This window comes from Protopterus annectens, chromosome 7.part1 (assembly GCF_019279795.1).
Source record: "Protopterus annectens isolate FY-2018-M chromosome 7.part1, PAN1.0, whole genome shotgun sequence".
NCBI lineage: Eukaryota > Metazoa > Chordata > Ceratodontiformes > Protopteridae > Protopterus > Protopterus annectens.
The window spans coordinates 72,517,606-72,545,605 of record NC_056740.1 but is presented as its reverse complement, the minus strand read 5'-3'; the positions used below and the strand labels follow the sequence as shown (position 1 = coordinate 72,545,605).

General features: G+C 40.8%; 1 protein-coding gene across 7 annotated transcripts in view; it reads left to right on the top strand.

Moving 5' to 3' along the window:
- Nucleotides 1–28,000, top strand: part of TJP1 (tight junction protein 1) — a 2,268,071-nt gene that overhangs the window by 880,827 nt on the left and 1,359,244 nt on the right. For all 7 annotated transcript variants that reach the window (XM_044078564.1, XM_044078565.1, XM_044078562.1 and 4 more), the window contains exon 12: nt 2,402–2,621. In XM_044078564.1, coding sequence (XP_043934499.1) covers nt 2,402–2,621 — 220 coding nt within the window. The remainder of the gene's footprint in view (nt 1–2,401; nt 2,622–28,000) is intronic.

Here is a 28,000-nt window from a genome sequence, read left to right as displayed (position 1 = left end):
ATTCCAAAACTTTAATTTTCTTCTGGTGAAGCCATTCTTTAGTTGATTTGGATATGTACTTGGGGTCATTGTCATGTTGAAAGGTGAAATTCCTCTTAATCTTCAGCTTTCTAGCAGGCGCCTGAAGGTTTTGGGCCAAAAGTGACTGGTATTTGGAACTGTTCATAATTCCCTCTACCTTGACCAGTTCTAGAGGAAGAAAAGTAATCCCAAAGCATGATACTGGCACAACTATGCTTCACCGTTTGGATGATGTTCTTTTGGTGATGCTTAGTGTTGTTTTTGGAATTGTGGCCAAAAAGTTCAATCTTGGTCTCATCAGACCATAACACATTTTCCCACATGCTTTTGGGAGACTTCATGTATTGCTTTGCAAATTTTAGCTGGACCTGGATGTTTTTTCTGTGTAAGAAAAGGCTTCCGTCTTGCAGCCCTACCCCATAGTCCAGACATGTATGGAGAATGCCGAAGATTGTTGTCTTCTTCACTGTGTTCCATGGTATAGCCAGTGCTGTGGAAATTTTTTTGTACCCTTCTCCTGACTGATACCTTTCAAAAATGAGCTCTCTTTGATGCTTTGTAAGCTGTCTGCGAACCATGACTTTTGCTGTAGCAGGCAACTGAGTAAATGTCAGGAAAATCCTACTAGGACACGTGAACTTTATGTGGGGTTAATCAGAGTCTCTCTAATTGATGGCAGGTGTGTACCCAAGAAGACTGAGTGCTGTAATTAAATCAAAAGGTGCTTCAGCAATGTATTAGTTTAAGGGTGTGCAGACTTATGCAACCAGCTTATTGTACGTTTTTTACTTTTTTATATTTTTTCTCCTAACAGGTTTGTTTTTCAATTGAATTGTACAGGTTATAGGTCACATTAAAGGCGGGAAATGTTTTGAAATTATTTCTTGTGGTCTCGTTTTTTTATATCACAAAAACCTGACATTTTTAACAGGGGTATGTACACATTTTATATCCACTGTATCCCTTAATTTCCCATTAAAGTGAATGAGGCTGAATCGGAACTCACCCACCATTCACCCATAGTAAACAGGGTATTGCCATCCAGTCCATGTCTTGTTACTATGTAAAATAAGCACTTGATACCAGTTATTGTAAGCAGCTGATTTCCGTGTTTACTCAGTGATGTGTGGTGATTTTACTAGAGATGAGATACTCATGCTGCAATCTTCAGGTTTAATTTTTCTCTTGCAAATGTCTGTGTTTCTTATAAATATTGTCACGGCACCAGACACACACACACACACACTGGTAATAGTATATGCTGTCAACAACAGCAGTGACCCATTCATATTGTAGGGGTTGGGGTAGGGGGGTGACTGTAAATGACACCAGCAATTTGATATGTATTACTACATCCATTATGTTTTTCAGTTTCTTCACTGTTGTACATTGGAAGGGATCATCATAAGTTTGTTCATTTACATTTTTGAAAGAATATGCAGATGTATATTTGCACATTTTCTCAAGAATAGCAAATATGTAACTAGTGTTTGGTATTGTCAAGTGATTAATCCTTATTGATGGTCACAAAGTAACTATTACAACTACAGCAGAGTTCAGTTAGACAGTGAGGGACAGGATATCTGAAACAGCTTAGAGGGACAAAATCTGCATATGTAGCTTAGAGGGACAAAATTCTGCATACGCTCAGAATGCATTTTATGGATGTAAGCATACTTGTAAAAATATACATTTATTCAAGCTGTTCTATTTTTAAGATATGCATTGTCTCTTAAAACACTTGCTCATGTTTGAGTAAAGCAGGTGATTTCTCAAGACCACTGTATAATGTTTTAGGGGTTCCTTCTTTCTTCTTTGTTGTGCAACAATGAAGGTAAACAAGTTCAGAGGGTGAGAGGCATTCCCCCAAAATGAGGAATGCACGAGGTTTAACCCCCTGCAAAAAATGCTTATTTCAGGCTGTTAACGTTTACCTACATTGATCAGTTTTCAGAGAATTGCTGTTGAGGATTTTAGCTATAAATGTCCAAATTATGATGATGGATATTTTTCAGTACCTGCTGTACCCTCTTCAAGATTGCAGGAGATATGGAGCCTGGCCGATGTAGGCTCAAATGTTCAAGGGCAATGCTGAATAAGCTTAAATGGTGAAGGGCAATGCTAGGAGATGGCCTGTGCATGGAGAACAGGCTGTGAATTTCCATTCTGAATTGTACTTACTCACTGGCATGTTTTGAGCGAGACCTTGTGCTACACTACATTGCCGCAGAATACAGTGCACTGTCTTGACTGTATAATCCTGCTTCACAGGAAAAAGGATACTTGGAATTGCAGTACCACCAGCCTAACTTTAATTTTATTCTTGTGGCTATTTATTTTTCTTGATGCATCTTTGTAAGTTATTTTTTTTTCTTTCTAGTTTATCGTCGAATTGTAGAGTCTGATGTTGGAGATTCCTTTTACATCAGGACACATTTTGAGTATGAAAAAGAATCACCATATGGCTTGAGTTTCAATAAAGGTGAAGTATTCCGTGTTGTGGATACACTTTACAATGGAAAGCTTGGATCTTGGCTTGCAATTCGTATTGGTAAAAACCACAAGGAAGTGGAAAGAGGCATAATTCCCAATAAAAACAGGTATGGATTAGTAACATTTCATTTTATAGTATCTATTTGCTTTTGTAGTAGTGGTGTAAGTTTAAGATGCATTTTTTTAAAGAAAAGATTTGCAGTAAGAGCCTAACAAATAAAGCCATGCTCTAATAGGAACAAGGATAGACTCCAATTTTTTTTCTTTCTGACACACAAGGAACAGGCCAATGCATACTTCCCAGCTGTCTCTGATTTCGGCTTAAGGTTTTGCTCTGTCGGTTCTAAAATTTCTGATTTGGTGAAGACTGCAATTTAACATGTAATAACACCTATTGTAAAGATTGCTTAGTTTTCAAAAATGCATGTTGAATAATTCAGTTATTTAAAACTGCCTCTGATTGTCATCATAGCCACATTTATGTTTTGATTTTGTCTCTGTTGAGAGCTTTAGGCTAGCCATTATCAATTTTGTTCCCACCTTCTTCCTACTGATTGCAGGACTGCTACTTAATTGTATTGCTGAACTTGTTTCATTATTCTAAACACATTAACTTCTGGTTAATTTTTCTAAACCTCTCGCTGCACCAGGTAATAAGTGCTGCCTGTTGGAAGCAGCTAGTACAACAGATGTTTCATTTTGGCTCCATATTTTAATTTCAAGATTCTTAAATGTGAGCTCTGGAATTATGAAAAAAATCCAGAAATACAGGAGAACAGCAAATGTCAAACATTGCTGTTTATTGTTTTTGCAATTGGGCAACCACCCTTCACCTTCCCTCTCCTGATGTGTGAAGCAAGATACACACACACAACAAACCTATGTATATCAACTTTGAAACTGCCATATCTCAAAGAAAAGGGAGTATTCCAAAAGTATCAATCTTGAATTTGAGTATATGTAAGTCTGCATTTTCAGCCATTCAATCTCACTCTTTCGAGACTCTCAGTGGGTGTTTTGCATTTAAGATGGTTACCTTCATTTGTTATGTTTGTTCTGGGAGTCCAAAGCACAAAACAGCATTTACTAGAAAATCGAAATCTAAATTATCTGTAAATGAAGTACTGCATATTGCAAAGGGGATAAATGAAGTGGACATGAGAACTTTAGAAATGAGAAGGAGCAAATTATTTATTTTAGTAAAATCACTAAGAAGAGCTGTATTAAGGGGTAATTCAATTTGGGTATGAGTATTTAATTCAGTACCTTGTACATGTTTTTATCTCATTTATCTGAAGAAGTTTTTGACGAAACGTGGATGTTATTTTAACTACGTGTTGGTGTCCTTGTTGTTGTGTTGTTCGTGTTTGTGGATCACTGCTAATAAATTTCCTTTGCACTTCACGCTGAGTACTTGGTACTTTCTTGGTTTAATAGAGCTGTATTAAAACTTTGCAGCTCAGATTTTCTTGCCAGAGAAGTTGGTGAAGGTGAATGTTTGAGCTAGCCAGGGATCTTAACCACTGGACAAGTCACAGTAAGCTATCATTGCTACCATCTCAGAAAAACATAAGCTAAATACAATGAAAAAGCAAATTTATTTTGTGACGTCTTTATTAAATCAAAGTTGAAACAATGACGTAGGAACATTAATGAATGAATATTAATAGTAAAGAAAACAAACCATAGTGATATTTGTTCTTTTTTTAAAACATTTTTATTAAATCACAGTTGCAATAGTGACATTGGTACACATACATTAATAGATAAAATAATAATACTTTTCATTGTTTTCTCTGTGTACATTTTAAACCGTTATCAGTCACTCCATTGCATAAATTGCTCAGTTACTGCCATCCCTTAAATCTCGCTCCTCTTCCTGAACATTATTCCACATGTATTGTTCTCACAAATTCCATTTAGTTCAGAGTAATTTGCTCCTCCTCTTTTCTGAAGTTCTCAAGTCCAGTTATTTTCTCCTGTGCAATATTCATTATTTTAGTTACAGATAGTTTAGATTTTGATTTTAATTTTTTAGTAATTGTTTTGGCAGCCAATAACTTTTAAATTTAGTAAAGCTTTATAATTTACAGGCAATTCATATCCTGCATCCCAGCTCAAAATAATTGCTTCCTTAGAGTGGGCAGAGAAAACTTGATTTTCAGTTGTACCAACAAAACTGGAAGGAAAAGGCTGTGTTATTTTTTATGAAAGTAAAGTGAGCAACTGCGGTAGTCTTCTGCAGCAGGATTTGTTAATTGAAAGGGCACATAGTGTACGCTCCAAACCTGGTCATGATAAAGCAAGATCTGTGTTAGTAAAGACGCAGTAATACCAGCAGAAAGAGTTGATCCTGACAAAACTGTGGCAGAAAGGAAAAGTATTAAAAACAGGAAATAGGTGTTTGCAAAAAATGATTATTCACTGTGCACCAGGTAGAAGAGAATAAAATTTAAACCAGCAGTTAGAGAATGTTGATAGACAGGTGTGAGATTCAAGCTGCTGTATCCACCTACCTTCAGAATATTTGTTTTTCCTGGAAGATCAAAAAATGTGTGTCCAACAAAAATTGAGCCAGCAAACAGAAGGGGACTCTGCTTGGCATTCTTCTAACAGCAAGCCAGTGAAATCTTTTACAAAGTTCCAAAGGAAATTGCTTGCGAGACAGAAAAGGCACAGGATTTGACTTGAAGAATTGGAGCGCCTTGGACTTTAACCGGAGTTTGGTGTGAAGAGATAGAGTGGAGATGAACATGAAGACGACTGGCCTCACTGAAATTAGTGAGTCAGTGCAACACTGTAAAGCATCAGTTAATAAAATATGGCTTTGTAAGAAAAAGTGGCTGAGAGAGACTACTTTTATTGATTTTGATAAACTTGTGGGTGGACTATAAAGGATGTAGCCCACTTTGTCGGTGTTTAGAAGTATACTGAAAGAGGGAGAAAAAAAAGTAAGACATTTTTTTCTTTGTATGAAATATTTCATGATATAAACTGATTGTTATATAACGTGTTTTTATGCAGTCAGAGGTATTTTAAATGTGGGTGGGATCTCTGTATTCTTAGCTGTAAGAAATAATAGGCTTTGCAATATAACAAGGGAAGAAAGGCAGGACAAAAGCAGGTTTAATGTTTAATATGCTGTGATCGTGGGCTGCTAGGGTAGGGTGGTATGTAAAAGTGCACTGACTGTGTTGCATGAATTAAGATATATGCTCATGGTTTAAGCTACAAACAAATGTTTTTTTTGTAAGAATGTAGGCTTGAAAAATAAGACAAAATGATGAAAGTCATGAAAAATACCAAGCTTCTTACTTCTGCAGAGATACTTGTTTGTTTTCCATTTTTTCCATTAGTAAATGTTCAGTGGGATTCATTCTGGTCTGAGAGAATTTTACAAAAATCATTGCTGACTACTTTTACATGGAGATGAGCAGTCTGCAGGAGCAAGCAATAAATCTTGAGATTTCTGAGCATTCTTTATTGAGGGAAATGCAAAATTTAAAGCTGCCATGGCCAGCAGTTCTGTGAAAAAAAGTTTAAAATTATGGGAAGAGAATAAGCGATGGCAGCCTTAGTACTTTAATGCATTTAATAAAACAGTATGCAGTTTAGTTTTATTTAAAGGTAAAGCCCTTTTCCTTAGGGCTAAAAGTTAATGTTGCCTGAAAGCATATAGGCTGCTTTTCAGATTTGGGAGTGGAATAGAGGTAAGAACGGTCAGCAATCAGTATAAGTGGGAACACAGGCTATAGCATGCATAGGTAACTTTAATTTTAGGTAAGGTGTGTAATACCTGTGGATGCAGCTGTCAGTTAGAGACAGTTCCTATCTGGACAGTTAAACTTCATTTTTTGAGAATGTGCATATTTGTGTGTGCTTGTCCCATTAGGGGATGTGGTGTTTTGAAAATATATTTTTTTGTTTTACTGAAACCCTTAGTCTTGAAAAATGTGACATAGGTTCAAATGGAGATGACATCTGTATAAAAGATCAGCTTGCCAAGCATTAGTGTGTGCATGTAACACACTAGTTGGAAATTAACATTACAAAAAACCTGATGTGTATAATAGGTGGGAACTGCAGCTTTTTATCACAATACATATGTTATCCATATTATCTTGTAAATAAAGTAAATGGCCTTACAGGTATAGACAGAAAGGAAATCATGAATTGTATTAAGAAATGCAGAGGGCAAATAGTGCTGCGGGAGGTGCAAAAAACGACCATGTGAATTTGAAAAGAAAGGATTTCAGGACGGATATTCAACAGAATATCAGGGACAAAGGAAAGGGGTGAATTATACTAATTTTTAGAGGTGCTCCAATAGTGATAGAAAAAGGGAAAAAAGAAAGTATTAGATTTCTGGTAGTAAAGGGCTATTGAGATGAGAGGAGGATTACACTGGCATGTGTTTATATTACACCAAAAAGTGCTGTTAATGAGTTTAAAGGAAAACTCCACCCTAGAACTGAAAAAACATTTTTTTTTCATTCTATCTTTGTTTCTTGGCCTATTTTTAACACCTCAGAGTCACTCTTAAGTGCTTTATTTGTAATTTTAGCCTGTTTTCCACAACATGACTACCAAATGGGGCTTGATGTAGCAATGTGAGCTTGTATTCCCTCAAGCCTTTCTCTTTCCCATAATTTGTATGACTCATGCCAGACATAAGGAAGTAACCTTGAAAGCCTGAACAAAGGCCTGCAATTTAGTTACTTTTCTGGCTGCAGCTGGATAACTTCTAAGTATAGTATAAAACAAGGTCTGAACCAAACTTAAATGAGGGTGGTTAAAGGCAGAAAAGAAGCAGTCTTTTTACAGAAAGTAAAGAAAATAACAGTGACCCTCTCAAACCCGATTATATGTCAATGGCATGGGAATTCAAAGTTACTTATGTCCTGTACGTGTCATAACAAAATATTATGGGAAAGAGAGAGGCTTGAGGGAGTACAAGATCACATTGTTATATCAAGCCCCATTGGTAGCCATGTTGTGGACAACAGGCTAACATTACAAATAAAGCACTTAGAGTGATTTTGAGGTGTTAAAATAGGTCGGGAAACAAATACTAAAAAAAAAAAAAAATTTTTTTTTTTTTTAGTTCTATTGTGGAGTTTTCCTATAAGAAAAATCTTGTGAAATAATTTACTTTTCGCAGGGAATATTACTTATAGGTGGGGACAGGAACTTGATTTACAATAGTGAGGATGTGTCAGAGGACCTAGAAGAAAAAATATAACAAAAGATGGGTAGATTTCTGGAGAAATTTATGAAAATATTTGGTATGGAAGATATGAATTCAGTAGTAGGTACTCAGAATTTACATAGGATCATAGGAGGGTTACTAGGCTAACGGCCCCAGGGCCCTTGTAAGCCTAGCCAAGTTTAGCTCGTGTTCCCAAGGGTGTCTGGTTCAAGCAGACACAAAATCAGCACCTATTGCCCCAGTCCAAGATGGACATATTTGGAACCCCCCCCCCCAGTGTGAATGTCCAGTTGCCTATCCAGTCATCCAAATTTAGCTTAAATAGAGCCAACGAGGGGCTTTGTTTAACATGAATAGGAAGCTTGGTCAAAAATTGGAGCAATCTGTGTGAGACAAATCTCTCTCTCTCTCCAGCAAGTTCTCCTGATATTACATATCAGGTTAAGGTCCTTTGAGTGAGTGACCCATGTGCCATTTGACTTGTGAATGTGTAGCATTTCCATTAAAGCTGGGTCAGAGATTAATATGCATGCAAGGTGCAGGTCACTTGTGAGCAACCTGTACGACATAGGGTAATGTGACAGTGATTTGTCTGTCCACATAAAACATGTGCTGAAGACCCTGAATTTTCTTTGTGATGAACCTTTAAAGTCTCTCCAGTTGCTGCAGGTGCCTGTTTAGGTATATACCAAAGGGGGAGCATTGTACTCCGTTATTGGCCTGATGAAGAAAAGGTTACTAGGGGTTATAACCTATTTTGTTCTGGAAGCTATGCTCTTGCTTATGTGGTGAGCAACATAGAAGATCGTCATTACCACCATGGAGACATGGTGATCAAAAGTAAGGAGTAAGGTTGCTGCCAACCTGTGTGCCCAAATCTGTAAGACCTTCTTGAAGGAAGTTGACATTGCTAGGGGTTTCAATAATTGCACTCAGTTTGCAGTCATCAGCAAACTTAGTCAGCCACAGCCCTTTACTATTATCCTATACTTCGGAGAGGTAGATCCCAAACAGTAGGGGGTCCCAGAACCGATCCCTGAGGAACATCACTGGATATGGGTTTGTTGGAGGAGGTGGAGTTCCCTATTTTGTCCATATGAGTTCTATCAGTGAGCCAGTCTGCAACCCACCTAACAACATTACGAGTTTGTCAATGATGCCTGAGTAGGGGATTGCCTCAAAGGCCTTTGCTAAGTGTAGGTAGGCTGTAGGCACAAATTTGCCCTCATCTAGGGCTTTGGTGACTGTCTCAAAGTAGTCCACAAATTTAACTGGGTGGGGTCGAGCATTTTTATATTTCCTCTATCTTTGTTAGTAAGGTCCATGATGATTTATTCCATGGCCTTGCAGATAAGGCTGGTCAGGCTAATGGGTCTATAGTTCCTGGGGTCCGTGGATGCACACCTGCTTTGTGCAAAGGGATGACTGTAGCTGTTTTCCATTCTGTGGGGATGAGCCAGTGCTTAGGCTGTGATTGAAAAGCATGCCCAATGGTGATATTCATTTCTGTTTTAACCCATGTAGAACACAGCCTGGGATTTTGGCTTGTCCCATAGAGGCTGTGTTTCTGGCCTTGGAGAGGGCATTTAAGACCTGCTTCTCTGAGATGCTAGGTGAGGGACAGGTGTTAGGGATGCTTTGGGGTATATGTGGTGGGGACAGGGAAGCAAAATTTTCACTGAACCTGTCGGCCAGCAGGTTGTCTATCCACAAGTTCTGTGTATGTAGTACCATTAACTACAAATTCACCACAAATCTGGGCCTTACCTTTGAGGTTACGGATGTAACTAAAGAATGCCTGTGGTTATCCTTAGTTAGGGAAGTTAATTTGAATTCATAGCTTTGGGGGACTTCAGCAGGAGTCTTATTTGCTTAAGTTGAGGAGGGAGTTTCCAGTTTTGAGACACTACCTTCCTGCTCTTACATAAAAAATTCTTTCTGCTATTGTATAGCCTATTAATGGCAGTTGTCCACCAGTTTAGAATAGATAGAAATTACATGTTACAGTAACTGTGCATTTGATCAAAAGATTCAACTCGTATCCGGTAACTGTTTTATCAGATCATGTGCAAGATAAACCAAGATAAAAATACAGGGTAATGAAATAAAAACGAGACTGGCACATTTCCACCTACCTGTTAAAAGGAGAGGAATTTAAGGAGTGGATAGTGGAAATTATTTGGGAGGTATTCGGTAGGATTGAAAGATCTTCAGAAGCTATAGCGAATGAGTAGGCTAAAATGAAAATGGATTTTAAAAATCGGAAGAAGTAATAGAAATTACTTAGAGGAGCTGGCAAATGTAAAAGTCTTGCAAAATAATGGTAATCTCAGAAAATGAAGAGGCACGAATGCAAAGTGCTAAACAGAAAATATGAGTATTTGGATAGTATAGATGAGTTCAGAAAGATTGCTGTGTAGCAATTATCATTTTTTATACTAAATTTGGAGCACAAAGCATTTATCTCCACGACTTAGCAGCAAGTAAAAGAAAGAGTTGACACCAAACCTAGGGAGCCTGTAAGAGGAAAAGTAACCAGAGATCTGGTAGAGGTGTTAGATATTTTGGAAGTTTTAAGAAAATCTGTTTAAAGCAGAGAAATGTAGAAGTAATTGAGGCTGAAGAACTAGGAGTTAAGATAGGAGGAGGTAAGATAAAAATGCTGATGTATAGTCATTCTTCAAGAAAGTGTCCTGGAATAGATTGCAATTCTGTGGAAGTTCTGAAATTGGGAGGGAAGAAACTGAGAAATATCTGGAAGATTTATTTAAGTGTTTTAAAAGGAGGAGAAGCATCAGCATCTTGCAAGAAAGCTGCAGTGGCTGTATTACCTAAATACAGTAAAGAATAATTAAACCCAGCTTTATACAGACCCCATTCAGTTTTCAACCATGATTATAAAGTGTTTGTATGTGGTAGCTAAAAGAATGGCATATGTGTTGCCAGAATTGATGGGTATGAATCACTGTGGCTTTGTGGAGGGGAGGCAAACATTTTTTATCAATAATAGAACAATGATGATCCAGAGGGAAGCAGAATCTAAGAAAGCAACATTGCTGTTGGTGGGTCTTCATGCAGAGAAGCATTCGGTAGAGTAAGCTGGGATTTTATGAGCAGGGCAGTGGAAGAATGTGCCTTCTCTTATAGCAAAATAAGGTTCATTAGGATATATGAAAGATCTTGCAATGGGAGGGTTCCTCTCTAATTTGTATTTGAACAGAGAAACCAGGCAGAGGTGTCCCCCCTTATTTGCTTTATATTTATAGCCATTAGCAAAGAAAATAAGTGACTTACAAATACGTGGATATAATTGGAATGGCAGTGAAGAAAAGTTAATTTGCAGATGATATTATTTTGTAACTGATAAATCCAGAGGACAATCTCAGTGTTGTGAAACCTTTTGAAACAGTTTCAGGTCTTTTCAGGATATACAATTAATGAAGATAAAACAATGGCTATAACTGTAAATTATATACCAACACATGAATTGGATCAGCAGTACCCAGACTTATGGAGACATAAGATGGTATATTTAGGGGTATGGATTAAAAATGCTTTTGTTATGCAGCTAAAGATATGTGGGAAGAGACTCAACATGCAATCTTGTTTATGGATAATAAGATAAAAGCAGTGGAAATGTTTAGTCCCTTTAGTTTTTTACACTGATCAAGCATATTTTATCAACCAGAGGGAAGAGTTGTGGACAGTAAAACATTTGAAGGAATTTATCTGGGAGGGGAAGAGGTAAGTGGGATATGTTGATCCTTCCAATAGAACACGTGGGTTTCTGATTACCTGATTTGAAGGGATATTTTAGAGCTACACAGTTAAGGCTCATATATGTAAAACAAGCAGAAGGTTATAATTCAAAGTGGAAAGGGATGATGAATTGTGGAAGTTCAATAAAGGGAGAGAGTGATTTTGGATGCAAATCCTTAAGAAGAAGAGTAACTATGGAAAGTACTATATTCATAAAGTAGCAGAAAGTCTTAAGAACTAAGCCAAAATGAGAATGGAGAAAGAGGATTTTACCATTAGGGATGACTGGAAGTACAGGTACAGAAAATAGGCAAGATGGGGCTGAAATATACTGGAGATAGCTGGCAAATGAGCCAAGGTCTTGGGAGCAAATGACTGCAGAAGGGAAAGGTAATGGTGGGATGAGGCCAAAAAGACATTTGGACTGCAGACTAAAGACTTAAAACTTAACAGGGATTGATGCCAAAGTATTGGCAAAGAAAGAAGGGATAGAGGAATCCTAGGTGGAAAGACCTGCTCTTGTAGATTTTTTTAGTTGAATTTAGAATAGAAGCTGCTGTTAAAAAGGGGACAATTAGTAGGGCACACAAAATACTGCATGATAACTGTAAGAATCACAGGAGGTTAGAAAAGCTTGAGAAGAGATGCTGAAAAAGCAAATTACAAGACAGCAATGAGAGGACATGAGTGGCTCCTAAGTGTGCAACGAAGTCCAGAAGGTTTAAGATCTTTGCTGGGAAGTATTTGCATAGGTGTTCTTGTACCCCAAACAGACTTAAAAAAAATCCTTATGTAGGTAACAAATCTTGAAGGCATGATGGGGGAAGAAGGCGATAACTAGGAAAAAGTGTTTTGGCAGTGTAATGTGTAGGAAATACCCTACCGAATATTGTCAGAAATATTGGATGAGCAAATGGCTGTAACTAAGAAGTCATTTTTTTTTTGAGATGTGAAACAGGATCACAATTGCCTAGACATTATAAGGCCTTGTTAAGTTTAATTCTGGTGGCTGCCAAAAAAAAAAGTTACCCAACTGAATATTATAAAGGAGGTAAAAGAACTGGAAGAGAGATCTCTAGAAAAGGGAAGGAAAAAAACATAGGAATAAATGAAAATTGCTGGAGCAATAAATGCAGAATAATGCAGCAGTTCACAAACCTTTATTCAAGTGCATTGGTCGGTCTGTACCAGAGAAGAAGGATCATTGGACAAGACAAGTACCCCATTGGGGAACTTTTTTCTTTCATTTGGCCATGTCAGATAAAGTTAATTACTCTGTCTGTTGTGGTAAACAAATCCCCTTACAGACTTTCATTTCCTTTGTGTTACTTGCTTAGGCCAGACCACGACATCCCCAGCTGCCGTTTCTGTATGCATTTTAATACCAGGAATATTAAGCATAGGGCTGAATTTCTAGCAAAGTTCCTTATCCAGCAACCTGCTCCTTTTTTGTCTATGGTGTCTGCCGGTCGTTCTGAATCTGACCTTCCTATGTGCAAGAAAGAAAAGAAACAAAAGCTTAGGTCTTTGGACGACAGTCATTCCCCTCCTGTTTCTTTCTCCAGGTGTGTGATCATTGAGCAAGGTGAGGTGCTTAAACAACCCTCTTATTTTTCTTTACCGGTGACTTAGGCCTCTGTCGAGATGCTTTTGGAGTCCGACATGCCGTCAGAACCTTCTGCCTCTGCACAAGCCCTTGACATTAGCTGTCGGTCGGGTCCAGGACCCCCCTCTGCAGGCCTTGGCTTCCAAGGAGCGTACTCCGCCTGGAGACTGTGCTACTAGGCTTCCACCCACTCCAGCTGTGGTGCTCATTCAACACTCTTGAGACACAGGCATCAGGTCATCAGATGCTATTAGGCTTAAGGCCTTTGCCTCTTCTAGGAAGGCTTATACATCAAGGCCTTCAGCTAGGCCTTGTGGTTCCACTTCATAGGGGTCCCAGCTGGATTTAATTAAACTAGCCAAGGACTTGATCTCTGTTGTCAGACCCAGGCATGCTCCAGGGGCTACTTCCCCTGGGAAAAAGAAAGAGATGCTTCTCCACTTCTCCAGACATTTACCAGGATTTCCTTCTTTCTGAGGAGGACGTAGACCTTGAGGACTCTGGGTTTGAGGAAGGCTCCTCCTATGAATCTCTGATTCTGATGCAGAAAACACTTCAACACAGGTACCACTCCACAGATATTTATTGAGCGCTTTCGCCTAAAATAAATGTCAGACGTCTTCAAAATAAAATTACAAAGAAATCACTGACTTCAAATGCACAGTTCTCCCCACTCATCGGTCAAACCCTCACATAGGGCACTCCCTTAATGAGCTCTAAAATAAAACTCCGTTATTTAAAACCAAGATTATATAAACAATACAACAGCTTAAAAAAATATAAAATATGAAATGCAAAAACCAAATAATTATAAAAAATGCACAGATTTTAGCAAGGGTCCCACAGACATTCTGTCATTAAGTCCAGGTGGTTCACAGGCATTGGTTTTAATCTGCCACTTAAACCCTTGATACTCCAGGAAATCATCATTGGGTCCCCCTCGTGGGCCCAAGTCCACATGGTCAATAGCACAAAACATAAATATGTTCATCGTGTTACACTGCTGCAGTCATTACACTTGGGTTATCCTGCTATCAGGCTGTCCCGCAGTCGGCCAGAGTTCCAAAGTCTTGGTCCGGCGTCTGTTGCTTCTTCCCTGACGTCAGTGCGCCAGGGGTATATAAGATGCATCCGACGCCATTTTCTTCAGTCTTTCTTCTCCCGCGGTGCCCGAAGCAGAAGCAGTTTGCAAGTGCCTGTCGGCCGACTCCTGAGATTTTCGAAGTCGAATTTCAGATCCGAAGTCTTCAATAAAGCTAAGTATCCCATTGGGGAAACGTTTTCTTGCCTCAGACCGATGTCAGAAAAAGTTAATTGTATTTCTTGGGGGAAGCAAATACCTCATAAGGACTTCCACTCTTACTGTATTCCATGCCTAGGCCCTGATCACGACGTCCCTAGTTGTCGGTTTTGTGCTAGATTTAACAAACGCACTATAAAAAGACGTTTTGATTTTGCTTTGCACTACTTTGGCCGAAGGTTCAATTATACTGTGCCGTCGGATCAACCGGCATCCGCAGTACTGAAAAAACGCAAGGACAAGGATAAAGACAGGCATCCGAGGTCCAAAACCGATGACGAAACCTCTTCTAGGCCAGTCACCAGTTCTCAGTGAGGCGCTTTCGCAGCCCCTGACACCCACTACCTCAGAGCCACAGGCCGCCTCCGACTCCCACGTGGAGACAACTAGGCCTCTGGAAACTCAAAGTTTTGGGCCTATGGAAATGAATCCCTCAGATGGGTCCGGAGCCACTGAGCAGGCATCGGCTTCTGAGGGTGTTTTCAGACCTTCACAACTTACCATTAAAACAACAGCCAAGACAAAAGTACCTTTAAAGACAAAGAAACAAGTACAGCATTCTCCTGGACAGTCCTCCATGCCTAAGAAACAGATGCTTAAAATGGCCGAAGACCTCATTACTCTAATCAGGGGTTCCCATCCCCCTCCTGAGAAAAGGCCTAGGCAGGATACAGACTATGATTCCTCTGATCAGGTTTCCATTTCCTCTGATTCCTCTTCAGACCAGGGATACTCTCTACCCCCCTATGAGGACTCTGATGCTGAAGCTTAATGCCAAAAAGTGTATTGTCATCCCCTTTGGTAAAAACTCTGTACCCATGAACTACCACATAGCTGGTAGTCAACTTAATGCCGAAAATGTGATGAGACCTTGGGATACAGGTGGACAGTAGTCTTTCCTTTGATAATCACATCGCCACAGTGGTCAGGAAATCCTTCTACGTGGCTCATCTCATCACAAAAGGATTCCAATCCAGAAAAAAATAGGTAATTGTTCCCCCTCTACTCATCACTCATTAGACACATTATAGAGTACAATGCCCCTTTTGGTATGTACCTCACAAGACATCTACAACAACTGGAAAGACCACAGAAATACCTCACAAAGAGGATTACTGGCCTCAAACAGATGCCCTATGCAGACCGTCTCAAAAAACTACAGCTTCACTCCATTGAATATCGCCTACTCAGGGGCGATCTCTGCCTAACATGCAAAGCTATGTCAAACCCAGAGCTGTTGGACATGCTCCACGTAAAGAAATCCCAATCCCTCTGAGCTACACACTTTAGGGACCTAAACCTTGTCACCACGATAAACGGAACATGCTGGAGGGATAGATTCCTGTCCCAGAGACTTCCCATACTCTGGAACAGACTACCTATGTATGTCAAACAGAGCTCCTCATTAGCACTCTTCAAGAAAAATCTTGATGATTGGATGGGAAATTCACCCTGGGGATCACTTCTGTGGCTCTGCTAGACAGGGGCACAGGAAAATAATTTTCTTGGGTGGTGAAAGCCAGGGTATATTTTTTGGCTAGGCTTGTATGGACGCTAGGGCCGGTAGCCTAGTACCTACCTGTGAACCTATGAAGAATCCATCCCTTCAGCCTCTCCTCCTGAGGATTATTCTTTTGGGGAAACTTTACATACCATGAGGGAGCATTTCCATTGGGAAAGTCAGGATTACTCAGAATCCAAGAAAAGACTCAGGGATTTCCTTTTATTGCCTCAGCACAGGCCCTTGGCTATTCCGCCTGTGCTAGATGTTGTGGATGATGTGTTCTCTGAATCCAGCTTATCTCCTGATTCTTTGCCCCTGCACCAGCCAAGCCAGATAGATATTATAGAGTCCCTGACTCTCACAAGTTTCTTTATAAAAACCCTTCGGCTGATCCAGAAACTATTTCCCAGGGTCCAAAAGGGGTTAAGGCTTCCATTGCAAAAAATCCAGTACCCTCTGACAGAGATTCCAGTGCTTTGTATAGATGGGGGAAGAAAGTATACACTTCTGCATCTTTAGCAGTAAGAGCTTTAAATTGTCAGTTTCACATGCTTAAGTACCAACAATATTTAATGGCTCAATTAAAACAGAAAATGCTTGCAAGCTCAGAAGCTCCTGATTGTAAAGAAATGCAGGATTTATTGCTTGCAGTTGAACAGGTGGGAAAACATACTCTACAATGTGGTTTTGATTCTTTAGAGGCCTCTTGTAGAGCCGCAGTTACAGGTTCTGTGATTTGAAGACATGCTTGGTTAAAAGAACAGAGTTTACCTGATCATGTTAAGGCAAAATTATTGGATGCTCCTTTACAGCATGATACCTTGTTTGGTGTTAAGGCAGAAGAGGTGTTAAAGAAAATGGAGGATAAAGCTAAATCTATGCAAAAAGTCAAGGATTTCTTACAGGTACAGCCACCTCGATTTAGCTGAAATTGGCCAACAAAGAATTGGTTTTTCCAGTGTCAGACAGGCCACAGAGAGGCAGATACAGACGCCCAAGAGGCAGATCTCACCCCCAAGGCTCAAACAGACAATGACAGTGGGGCACCTCAACCCCAAAAGGAGGTGAGGACAAGTCTCAACTTTACAGGAAACCGTCACAATGACTTTCCCTTTCGCGCGCCAAGCACTTCCCTTTTGGAAGCCCCCTTAGGGGGAAAACTAGCACTTTTTTTCTCAAAACTGGCAAACACATCACCCAAGACAAATGGGTTCTGAATATTGTGTCTCAAGGTTACAGGTTCCACTTTCATACTTTACCAAGGCTAAAAGGAATGCCAGACCTGCCACAAAATCAATGGGCAGAGGCACAAAAACAAATTTCAGCCCTCATGGACATGAGAGCTATTCAAAAAGTACCACAACAGGAACAAGGACAAGGATTTTACTCAAGACTCTTCCTGGTCCCCAGAAAGAACAAGGTTTGGAGGCCCATACTAGACATTTCAATTCTAAATACGTACCTGGATATTCCGAAATTCAAAATGTTGACATTACAGCAGCTTCTACCCATGCTGGGCAAGAAGGCTTGGCTTGTTACTCTGGACCTCAGAGGCATACCTGCATGTCCCTATCAGACAAAATTGCAGAAGATACCTCAGATTCAAAGCTGATGCAATGCACTACCAATTCTCTGCACTGCCCTTTGGCTTATCTACTGCGCCCAGGGTCTTCACAAAGTGCCTGGCACCAGTAATTGCATTTTGCAGACAAAAAGGAATTAATATATCCATACCTGAATGACTGCCTCATTCAAGCAGAGACAAAGGACATTCTTCTACAGCATCTGGCGTTTGTAAAAAGGTTGCTAATTTCTCTAGGGTACACAGTAAACGAAAAGAAGTCAAAACAAGTGCCCTCAACAACAGATTATATTCCTGGGTGCCAGCTTAAGTACAACGGCCCAGATGGCTTACCTCACGCCAGACAAACAAGTTCAACTAACTCAATATTTTCAACTACTGGCAAAAAAGTCCCATCTCCCTGCAAGAAAAATTCTGCAGGCCCTGGGATTCATGGCATCCTGCATACTACTAATACCATATGCCAAACTGCATATGAGGAAATTACAGTGGTACCTAAAAAGTGTTTGGACTCAACACTCTCACAGTTTACAAGCAGTAATACCAATGATTCCTTGCCTACAACAGGAGTTTCGATGGTGGGCACAGGCATGTCACCTAAACAAGGGTCAGTCTTTTAGCCTACCCAAAGCCAGGCAGACTCTAACAACAGATGCTTAGGATTACGCATGGGGAGCACACATGGCAGGAAAATGCATTCAGGGCAAGTGGACCAAAGACCAGATGCATCTTCACATCAATCAAAAAGAGATGTTGGCTGTTCAAAATGCCCTAACAGCATTCAAGAACCTTTTGCATCCAGGACAATTATTATTAAAGACAGACAACATCACAGTAATGTGGTACATAAACTCATTCTCATCCTCTATGCAGGCAAGCCATGACCTTGTGGAACGCAGCTCTAACGTATCAAGTTCACCTGTAAGCACAATTCCTGCCAGGAAAGAAAAATACTCTGGCAGATGATCTAAGCAGAAATGTCATGGACCCTCACGAATGGAAATTGAATCCACAAATCTTCAGCATTGTAACACAAAAATGGGGATGCCCAGACATAGATCTTTTTGCCTCCCCACTGAATTGCCAACTACAAAAATTCTGCACAAGGACTTAACACAAACAAGCATGGAAAGTGGATGCTCTTTTGTTCAGCTGGAAAAAACTAAAGGTTTATGCCTTCCCGCCACTGCCTCTCCTTTCAAAGGTACTCCTAAAAGCCAGACAAGAAAAACCACAGATGATCCTGATTGCTCCAGACTGGCCACGCCAGCACTGGTACCCTATCTTAAGGAACTTGGCTCAAGGCCCACCATGGATTTTGCCACAAATTCCACACCTTCTGTCTCAACAAAACAATCCGATCCTGCACGGTCAGCTCAAAACCCTAAACCTGGCTGCATGGCAGATTCATTAGTCAAACAGGCAACACCTCTCTCTAAAGCTGTTATGGATGTCATTTTGGAGACCAGGAGGCCTAGTACCAGGAAAGCTTACTCAGAAAAATGGAAGAGATTCTGTGCCTGGAACCAGGCTCAAAACCTTGACCCTCTTGTTCCAAACATTCCTCAGATTTTACAATACTTAACCGAGATGCTGGACAGAGGCCTATCCTTCTCATCAATTAAGATCCACGCCTCTGCCATTTCAGCACATTACAACACGGATCCTCCTTTATTCTCTCATCCCTTGCTAAAACAGTACCTCAGAGGGGCTAAAAACATAAGACCACCCCGGAGAGCACCAACACCAACTTGGGACCTCAATTTCGTTTTGGAAAAACTAACCCTGCCACCTTTTGAGCCAGCCAATACAGCCGATCTAAAATTTTTATCATGGAAAACAGCTCTACTCCTGGCTGTAACTTCAGCACGAAGAGTCTCAGAGCTACAGGCATTAATGGCAGTGGAACCTTTTATAATTTTACATCAGGACAGGTTTTCTTTAAGGACAAACCCTACCTTTATGCCAAAGGTGGTATCTAGTGTGGCTCTTAACCAAACCATCCATTTGCCAACTTTTTATGCAAACCCCCAGAATAAAGGGAGAAACTTCTGCATTCTTTGGACATACACAGGCAGCTATGCTTCTACTTGGACAAAACAAATGCTTTCAGGAAAACTGAGCAACTGTTTGTAGCATATGCTGCAGGATCACAGGGCAAGGCTATCTCAAAGCAGACTATATCCAAATGGATAGGACACTGTATTTGTTACTGCTACACACAGCATGGAAAATCAGTCCCAAATAACATTAGGCCACATTCCACCAGGGCAACAGCCACTTCAACAGCCTTTCTCAGAGGAGTACCTACCAAGGAAATTTTGGAGGCTGCAACTTGGAGTTCAGTGCACACCTTTACCAAGCATTACCACCTGCCTCTTTACTCTAAATCTAGAGCAGGAATTGCCACTGCAGTTCTGCCGGGCCTCATAGCCAATCCTAACTCTTTATAGACCAGCCACCCAACCTTAGCTTTGGGATTCTACCCAAGTGTAATGACTGCAGCAGTGTAGCACGATGAACATAGTACAGTTTTGTACCTACTATAAATGTAGATGTTCGAGTGTTCACACTGCTGCAGTCCAGGTTACCCTCCCTCCATCCCCCTCTGAACTAGCTGGACTTATCTATACCTTTCTATCCTATACAACCTTTGTGGTGTATTTGCTTGTAACTGAAGGTATTATTTTTATTTTTATATGTATATTTTTTATTAGCAATATATATTGCCTACCTACTTGGGGGCACCTTACATCTGGGGCAAAAAAAACTGAAGAAAATGGCGTCTGATGCATCTTATATACCCCTGGCGCACTGCCGTCAGGGAAGAAGCGACAGCAACCGACGCCGGACCAAGACTTTGGAACTCTGGCCGACTGCGGGGACTGCCTGACGGCAGGATAACCCAAGTGTAATGACTGCAGCATTGTGAACCCTTGAACATCTACATTTATGGTAGGTACAAAACTGTACTTTGTGAGAGGAATAGATTTTAATATGTCTGTAAAGGGCGTTATTCTCATTTTTATGCCCTGTATCATACATGTGCTGATAAATCCTTTGTCTGAAAGCCCTCTTGGTCTTCCCCACATAAAAACTGTCACAGGACTGGCACAGAGCCATATTTGTACCACACCCTTGGAGTAGCAATAGTATTTTTAGATGGTTTAATAAAACCAAAATTCTTTATTTTAATTTTCTACTTATTAACTATAAATGGGCACTGTGGGCATCTCCTACATTTAAAACTCCCACCATTTATTGGCATAACAGAATTTTTCTCCAACAGCCCCTTAAAAGAAATGTCCTTTTTGTACACAATAGCTGGCTTGTTGCCCAGTAGGCCGGCAACTGTGGGATCCATTCTAAAAATTTTTGCAATTAACCATGTGGATTTGGGTCCTCGAGGGGGTCCCACTGATTATTTCTTAGAGTATCAAGATTTGAAGTGGCAGATTAAAACCAATGCCTGTGAACCACATGGGCTTAATGACAGAATGTCTGTGGGACCTTTGCTAAAGTTAAAATCTGTGTATTTTTTATAATTTATTACTTGTTTTTTGCATTTCATATTTTACATATTTTTATGCTGTTGTATTGTTTTATATAATCTTGGTTTTAAATAACTGAGTTTTGTTTAAGAGCTCATTAAGGGAGTGTCCCTATCTTGGGGTTTGACCAATGAGTGGGGAGAATTGTGTATTTGAAGTCCATGATTTCTTTGTAATTTTATTCTGAAGAAGTCTGACATTTATTTTAGACGAAAGCGCTTAATAAATGTCTGTGGAGTGGTACCTGTGCTGAACTGTTTTCTGCATCATTTTCCAGGATTATGATTCTAGGGAAATCCTCCCTTCTGCTTCTCCCCCTGAGGATTTCACTTGTGGAGAGACTCTCCATGCCATGAAATAACATTTTCAGGGGGAGGCTCAAGACTAACCATAAAAAAAAAAAAAATAGAGGGTTAGGGAGTTCTTGGTCTTGCCTGAGCACAAGCCTCTGGTTGCCCCCCCTCCCCATTCTGGAAGTGGAGGGTGTATTCCTGAAATCCTCCTCAAAACCTGATTCCCTCCCACCTGCCCCCGTAAACCAGACAGATTTTACAGGGTTCAGGATTCTTATAAATACCTCTACAAGAATCCTACTGCTGACCCAGAAGTGATTATTCCAGAACCTAAAAGAGCCACAGTCAGTTCATCCAGAAATCCTCTTCCCACAGGTAGAGAGCTGGTCCCTGGACAGATTTGGCTAAAGAGTGTATACATCTGCGACTCTTACCATGAGGGCTCTAAACTGCCAATTTCATATGATTAAGTATCAACAGACTATCCTTGAACAGCTCAAACAAAAAGTTTCTACCCTTGAAGATAAAAACCTTGCCAAGGAATTGTCTGATCGGCCATTCCAGTGCTCAGGTAGCCAAACATTCTCTCCATTGTGGTTATGATGCCATGGAAGCATCTCGTAGAGCTGCTACAATTGCATCTGTTGTTAGAAGTCATGCTTGGCTCTAAGAACAAACTCTTCCAGACCATGTTAAGTCTAACCTGTTGGATGCCCCCCCCCGGGCAAAGCTGTTCTATTTGGGTGAATGCAGAAGAAGTACTTAAGAAGATGGAGGATAAAGCAAAATCTTTGTCTCACATCCAAATCCTATGCTCACAAAGTGCAGTAGAACTGTTCCCTGCAGCTCAGCAGGGGAAAGGATACTACTCCAGACTTTTCTTGGTCCCCAGAAAAGAAGGTTCCTGGCTTCCCCATTTTGGATCTGTCCATGCTTAATCAGTTTCTGCTGGTGCCAAAGTTCAAAATGTTAACACTACCCATGATCCCCCCCCCCCCCAGGCATTTATGGTCTCTCCTGACCTAAAAGATGCTTACTTGCATACTTCTATTCATGAATCCCACAGAAGATTTCTGCACTTCAGGGCAGGAATCCAGTCACTGTCAATTTTCTCACTGCACTTTGGCTTATCTCCCACGTCAGGAGTGTTCATAAAGTGGCTGGCACCAGCAGTAGCTTAATGCAGGACCAGGGGATCCAAGTCTATTCATATCTAGACGACTGTCTCTTAAAGTTCACAAATCAGGCAAAACTCCTCAAGGATGTTAAATTCATCCAGGACCTTTTCTCTTCCCCAGTGAACCTCCAGAAATCCAACACTTCACCAGCCCAAAAGATTGTTTTCCTGGGGCCCTTCTGGACTCCAAAAGGCATTCCTCCCATAAGAGAAAATCTCATTTCTGTCTGATTTTCCACAGGATACAATTGAGGGATTGCATCTCAGCAAGGGAATTCCTACAAGCTCTGGGATACATGGCTTCATGTATCCTCATGGTTCCCGTTGCCAGACTGCACATGAGGAAGCTCCAGTGGTACCACAAGACTGTATGGTGCCAGAGTTTACAGTCTCTAGAGACCCAGATTCCCCTGATCCCTTGCCTCAAATAAGAGTTTGCATGGTGAGTACAGGCTTGCTCCCATAATCAGAATGTCTCCATATTTTCACCACAAGGTCAAACCCCAACCACATACACCTCAGAGGCAGCCTGGGGGACTCACTTCCACAACCTTTGAACCCAGGGAAAGTATGATTTCAACTCTCAGGACAGACATCAGTTGGCAGGAACTCATGGCAGTACTAAAGGGCCTGCTAGCATTCCAAGAAATATGGACATCGGGTGTCCTGCTAATACAGACAGATGATATCATGGTAATGTGGTACTTAGAGAAGGACACATTCCTTTCCTCCGTGCCATCTAGCAATGCAAATCTGGGAAATGGCACATTCCATGGAGTTGCACCTCATAGCACAGTACCTCACAGAAGTTCAAAACACTCTGGCAGACCATATCAGCAGAAATGTGATGGACCCCCATGAGAGGATCTGCATCCAGAGATTTTTCTAACCCTTACTCAAACTTAGGGAGTTCCACAGGTGGACCACTTTGCATCCAAGGAAAACTCACACTTATAAAAATTCTTCACCAGGAGCAGACAGGAAACAGGCTGGAAAACAGAAACCTTCTCCTTCCAATGGACTTAACTCTTCATTTATACATTCCTCCCTATTATCCTTCTACCTTATGTGGTTTTCAAAATAAGGGAAGAGGGCCCAAGAGGAATTCTGATAGTTTCAAACTGGCCCAGGCAGCATTGATATGCCCTCCTTCTCGAACTCCCTAACTAGACCCCATGGTTATTACCACAGAGGGTAGACGTCCTCACCCAGAGCAAGAGGGGGGAAGTAGTCCATCCCGACCTGCAGACCCTCAGCCTTGTAGCTTGGATGATCTCAGGACACCCAACAGTGGTGCTACCTTAAGTAAACGGGTGCTAGATATCGTCAAGGAATCTAAAAGGCTTAGCACTAGGAAATCCTACTCATCTAAATGGAAAAGGTTCTCTATTTGGTGCAAAGACCATCACCTAGATCCCCAATCAGCACATAAGTCCAACATCCTTGAATAGCAGACTGGGCTGCTGAATCACGGACTATCTCATTCATCCATTAAAAAACATGTTTCTGGCATTCCTGCATATGTGTCTTCTCACCCCCTCTTTTCTCCGGGTCTATATTAGATCAGCGAACGATTAAACAAGCGAACGCTGATTGATTGACCTTATTTTAACGAATGTTCAAAATATCAAAGCAACAGAAACCCAAATGTTTTCCTAGGGAAAGAATTTGGTCGTCCGTTTCCGTTGCTTTGGTATTTTCAGTGCTGTGGTGGAAAGTTACGGGTCGGATTCAGGTAAGTGTGTGATTGTGTGGACGTGAGGGTTAGGGCGAGTTTAGGTGAGTTAGGGTTAGGGAGCGGGTGAAGTGAGTGTGTGATAGTGACAGACCTTAGGGTTAGGTTTGGGTTAAGGTAAGTGGATAGTTAGTGGTGTGTGCATAGTTTAGTGTAGGGTTAGGTGTCAAATTTTAGGTGTGTGTGTGTAGATTTCTGTTTGTTTGGTGTGCTTGTGTTGTGTGTATGTGTTTTGGATCAGCGATTCCCCCCCCCCCCCCCCCAGGGAAAAAATTGCTGATTTGACAGTTCGAGATTGTAAGCTTTCGCTTACATAAGGTCGGTCAATCAGCGTTTGCTTTTTTAAGCATTCGCTGATCTAATATAGACCCTTTTCTCCCACCCTGTCGTAAGACAGTTTCTTAGGGGAGTAATTCACATTAGACTCCCCAGAAGGAAACCTACTCCTCCATGGGACCTTTAACTTTTGTGCTAGAGAAGATGACCTTGCACCCTTTTGAGCCAGCAGCTTCTGCTGATCTAAAGTTTCTGACTTACAGTACTGCTTCTGGCCATCATTTTAGCCAGAAGGGTTTCTGAGTTGCAGGCCCTCACGGCAGTGGAACCTTTTCTTATCTTCCACAGCGATAGGGTCTGTCTCAGAACCAGCTCCTTCTTTATGTCCAACGTGGTCACTTACACCTGTCTGAACCAGGTCATTCATCTCCCTTTCTTTCCCAACCCTCAAACGAAAGAGAAGAGAATTTTGCATTCCTTAGGTGTGCACAGACAGCTACGTTTCTATCTGGACAAGACTAAAGCTTTGAGGAAGACTTAACAGCTATTCATAACCTTTGCCCCTAGCTGAGAAGGCAAGCCAGCCTCTAAGAAAACTATTTCCAAATGGATTTCCCGTTGCATCTCCTTTTTGTTACAGCTCTCATGGCAAAGTACCTCCAGTAGAAATCAGGTCACATTTCATTAGGGCAACAGCAGCCTCTGTTGCCTTCATTAAGAGTGTTCTCACCAATGGCATTTTAGAAGCTGTCACCTGGTCCTCAGTGCATGCCTTCACCAAACACTACCACTTAGCCTTTTCCAAGTCTGAAGCAGGCTTTGCCACTGCTGTCCTGTAGGGCATCCTCTCTTCTCCTTAGGCTCCTTCCTCCCTCCTTTCAGCTGTGGGAATCTTCCCAGTAGTCAAGACTGCAACACTGAAACACAAAGAACATAGTAGAGTTGCGTACACTTAAAAATAAATGTAGATGTTTTAGTGTATTCACTGTCGCAGTCTTTTTTTCCCTTCCTCCTACCCCCCTTAGCCTAGGCTTCTTTCTGTCTTTTACACCTCTGCCAAAGGACCCTTTGTAGGCTCCCTTACTCTGTCAGGTTATCCTTTGGATACCTGTCTTCTAAGGGCTCCTCCTAGTTGAGGGCAAGCAAATACTGATTTCATGATGCAGGGTGGCTACCTTTATACCCGAGCGTACTGATGTCGTCAGGGCATCTGCAGTCTGGGAGCAGGAAAGAATTTTCTCTGGTAGTCGGGCCAGCTGAGGGCTTTCACAGCAGAAAATCCCAATAGTCAGGACTGCAACAGTGAATACACTTTGAACATCTACATTTATGGTTATGTGTTGCTGCCCTTTCTTGTCTGCATTCCCTTCTCAGATGTGAAAAAGTTTCCATGCTTTCAGTAAACATTAAATTTTTGCTCCAAGAAAGACTAGACCGGATTCATTTAAATAAGTGAGTCAATAAACTGAACTGTGCATTTTTATATTAATTGTATTAAAGTATATATTAATTACACTAACATATTAAAGCTGCTGGGGAGGGAACTACTTGCTTATCTTATTCACTTTCCACTATTTCAGACTTATTTACTTTTTCACTGACCTGATTGCCAGTGTTCCTTTATATGTTACTTAGACTGTGCTGAGGGAAATGTATGTCTGATAATTTGCTTCCACCTGCAGATAGCAAGGAGACCATTGAAAGAGTTACATATGCAGCCTAGGTCTGTGGTAGAGTGCTATTAGGAAATGTTGGAAGGAGGTGAGCAGAGAGGAAATGTTGGAAGGAGGTGAGCAGAGATTAGGCACACCCTTCTGGAGGTGACCAGCCCCCCCCCCCACCCCCAAAGTTGGAACTGATTATCAAACATATTTATGCAGCCTAAAGCACTATGTCCTCTTAAGTGTCCTAGGTCTCTGAACATGCATCTTACTGTGGTCTCACTGTTTTATTTCTCCAAGTATAAGTCAGGGTATGATTAAAGTTCATTAAGTTAGTATTGTTTCATTCTTTGATGTTAGCTAAAAGTGCTCTCTGCAGCATCCGTACTGTGCTCAAAATTGATTCATTCTGCAATTCATAGAGAGTTCCATGTATAGGTAGCATATCTAAATATAATTGTAGATTCTTTTTTGTTAGACATGTTGCTCTTGTTACTATCGGGACTGCCTGGGTATCTTCTATATTCCTGTCATTTTTGCCTCCAAATCCTGGTGTCTTTTGACTTTGTGTCTGTCTTGAACAAGACATGGTAATGACTGGGTGTTGCAATTTCATTGATCACTGCTACTACTGGACTGTTGTATCTGTTTTTTTTCTTGCATCTGTTTTTGAATTGTTGGTAATGGGCGATCCCATGTGATAAAACTTCATCATTATCATGCAATGCTTTGCAGTTCATTTCCAGTGCCTCTCAACTCCTGTTTCTCCCACACGTTGAATGGACTTTGTAAACCAACATTTATTTAGTCCACTGTCCTGGGCAGCCATTATTAACCTTTCATCTTTTGGTTTCAGTTCACTTTTCCTTAACCCTTCCTGCGTCTAATCCTGATCAACATAAAGTTGTTCCAGGCAATCTCTGTACCTGCCACAATCCTTTGTTTATTTATTTATTTATTTATTTTTTTTTGGCACATTCAGTTGCTGTCTGATTTTTGTCTATTTCTGGTTAGATTTCCATTCCCACTTGATAGATGTCCTTCTGCTGAACTAAGTTAGCAGAGAAGGCATCTTGGACTACTTTTCGGCATGTTTTAAAGCTTTCACTGTTTGGATCTGGTGAAGTCAGCAGATGTTATGTATGCAGCCTCACAACTGCAGATCTATACATGTAATCAATTTCAAGGAGGCCCATGTCTCCTCGAAGTGATGACTGTATGATCTTATTTGATAAACATGAAGCATTTTTTCTTGTTCTCCTGTCCAACTGATCAGTACCTTTTGGTGCCAGTTAGTCACCCCAAAACAGATAATCAGCAAACCTGTATGTTGCCACTCTGATTGGAGGACAAATGTTCCCCAGCAGGGTGTTAATGTACAGGTAATGCCTTCTAAAAAACAAGTCTGCCTCTTCATGGCAGCATATTATGCTGCTGTGGAGCTCGGATTGTTAGGAAGCTAACAGCCACCATTATTTTACACTCACTAAGCAGCAAGTGGCTGTTGGCGAATGTCATACTTAAAGGAAAAAAAAAAAAAAAAAAGTGCTTTTCTGTCTGTGTGTGTATGTATACATGAAAGTGTGAGTAAGACCAATCTAGCCATTGTTTTACTCGCTAAGCAGCCCTTTGCTGTTTCTCAAATGTAAAATTAAAATGTGTATGTGTGAGTGCATGCATACTTGTGTGCATGAAAGCAGAAGTGTGTGCATGTGAGTGTGTGCACATGTGAGGCAGAGACTGATCAACCAGTAGCAGCAGCATTTAAGAAGTTTGCATACCTCTGAGCCTCTTACCTCAGGAAATCTGATAAATCCTAAAATAAAGGGGGAA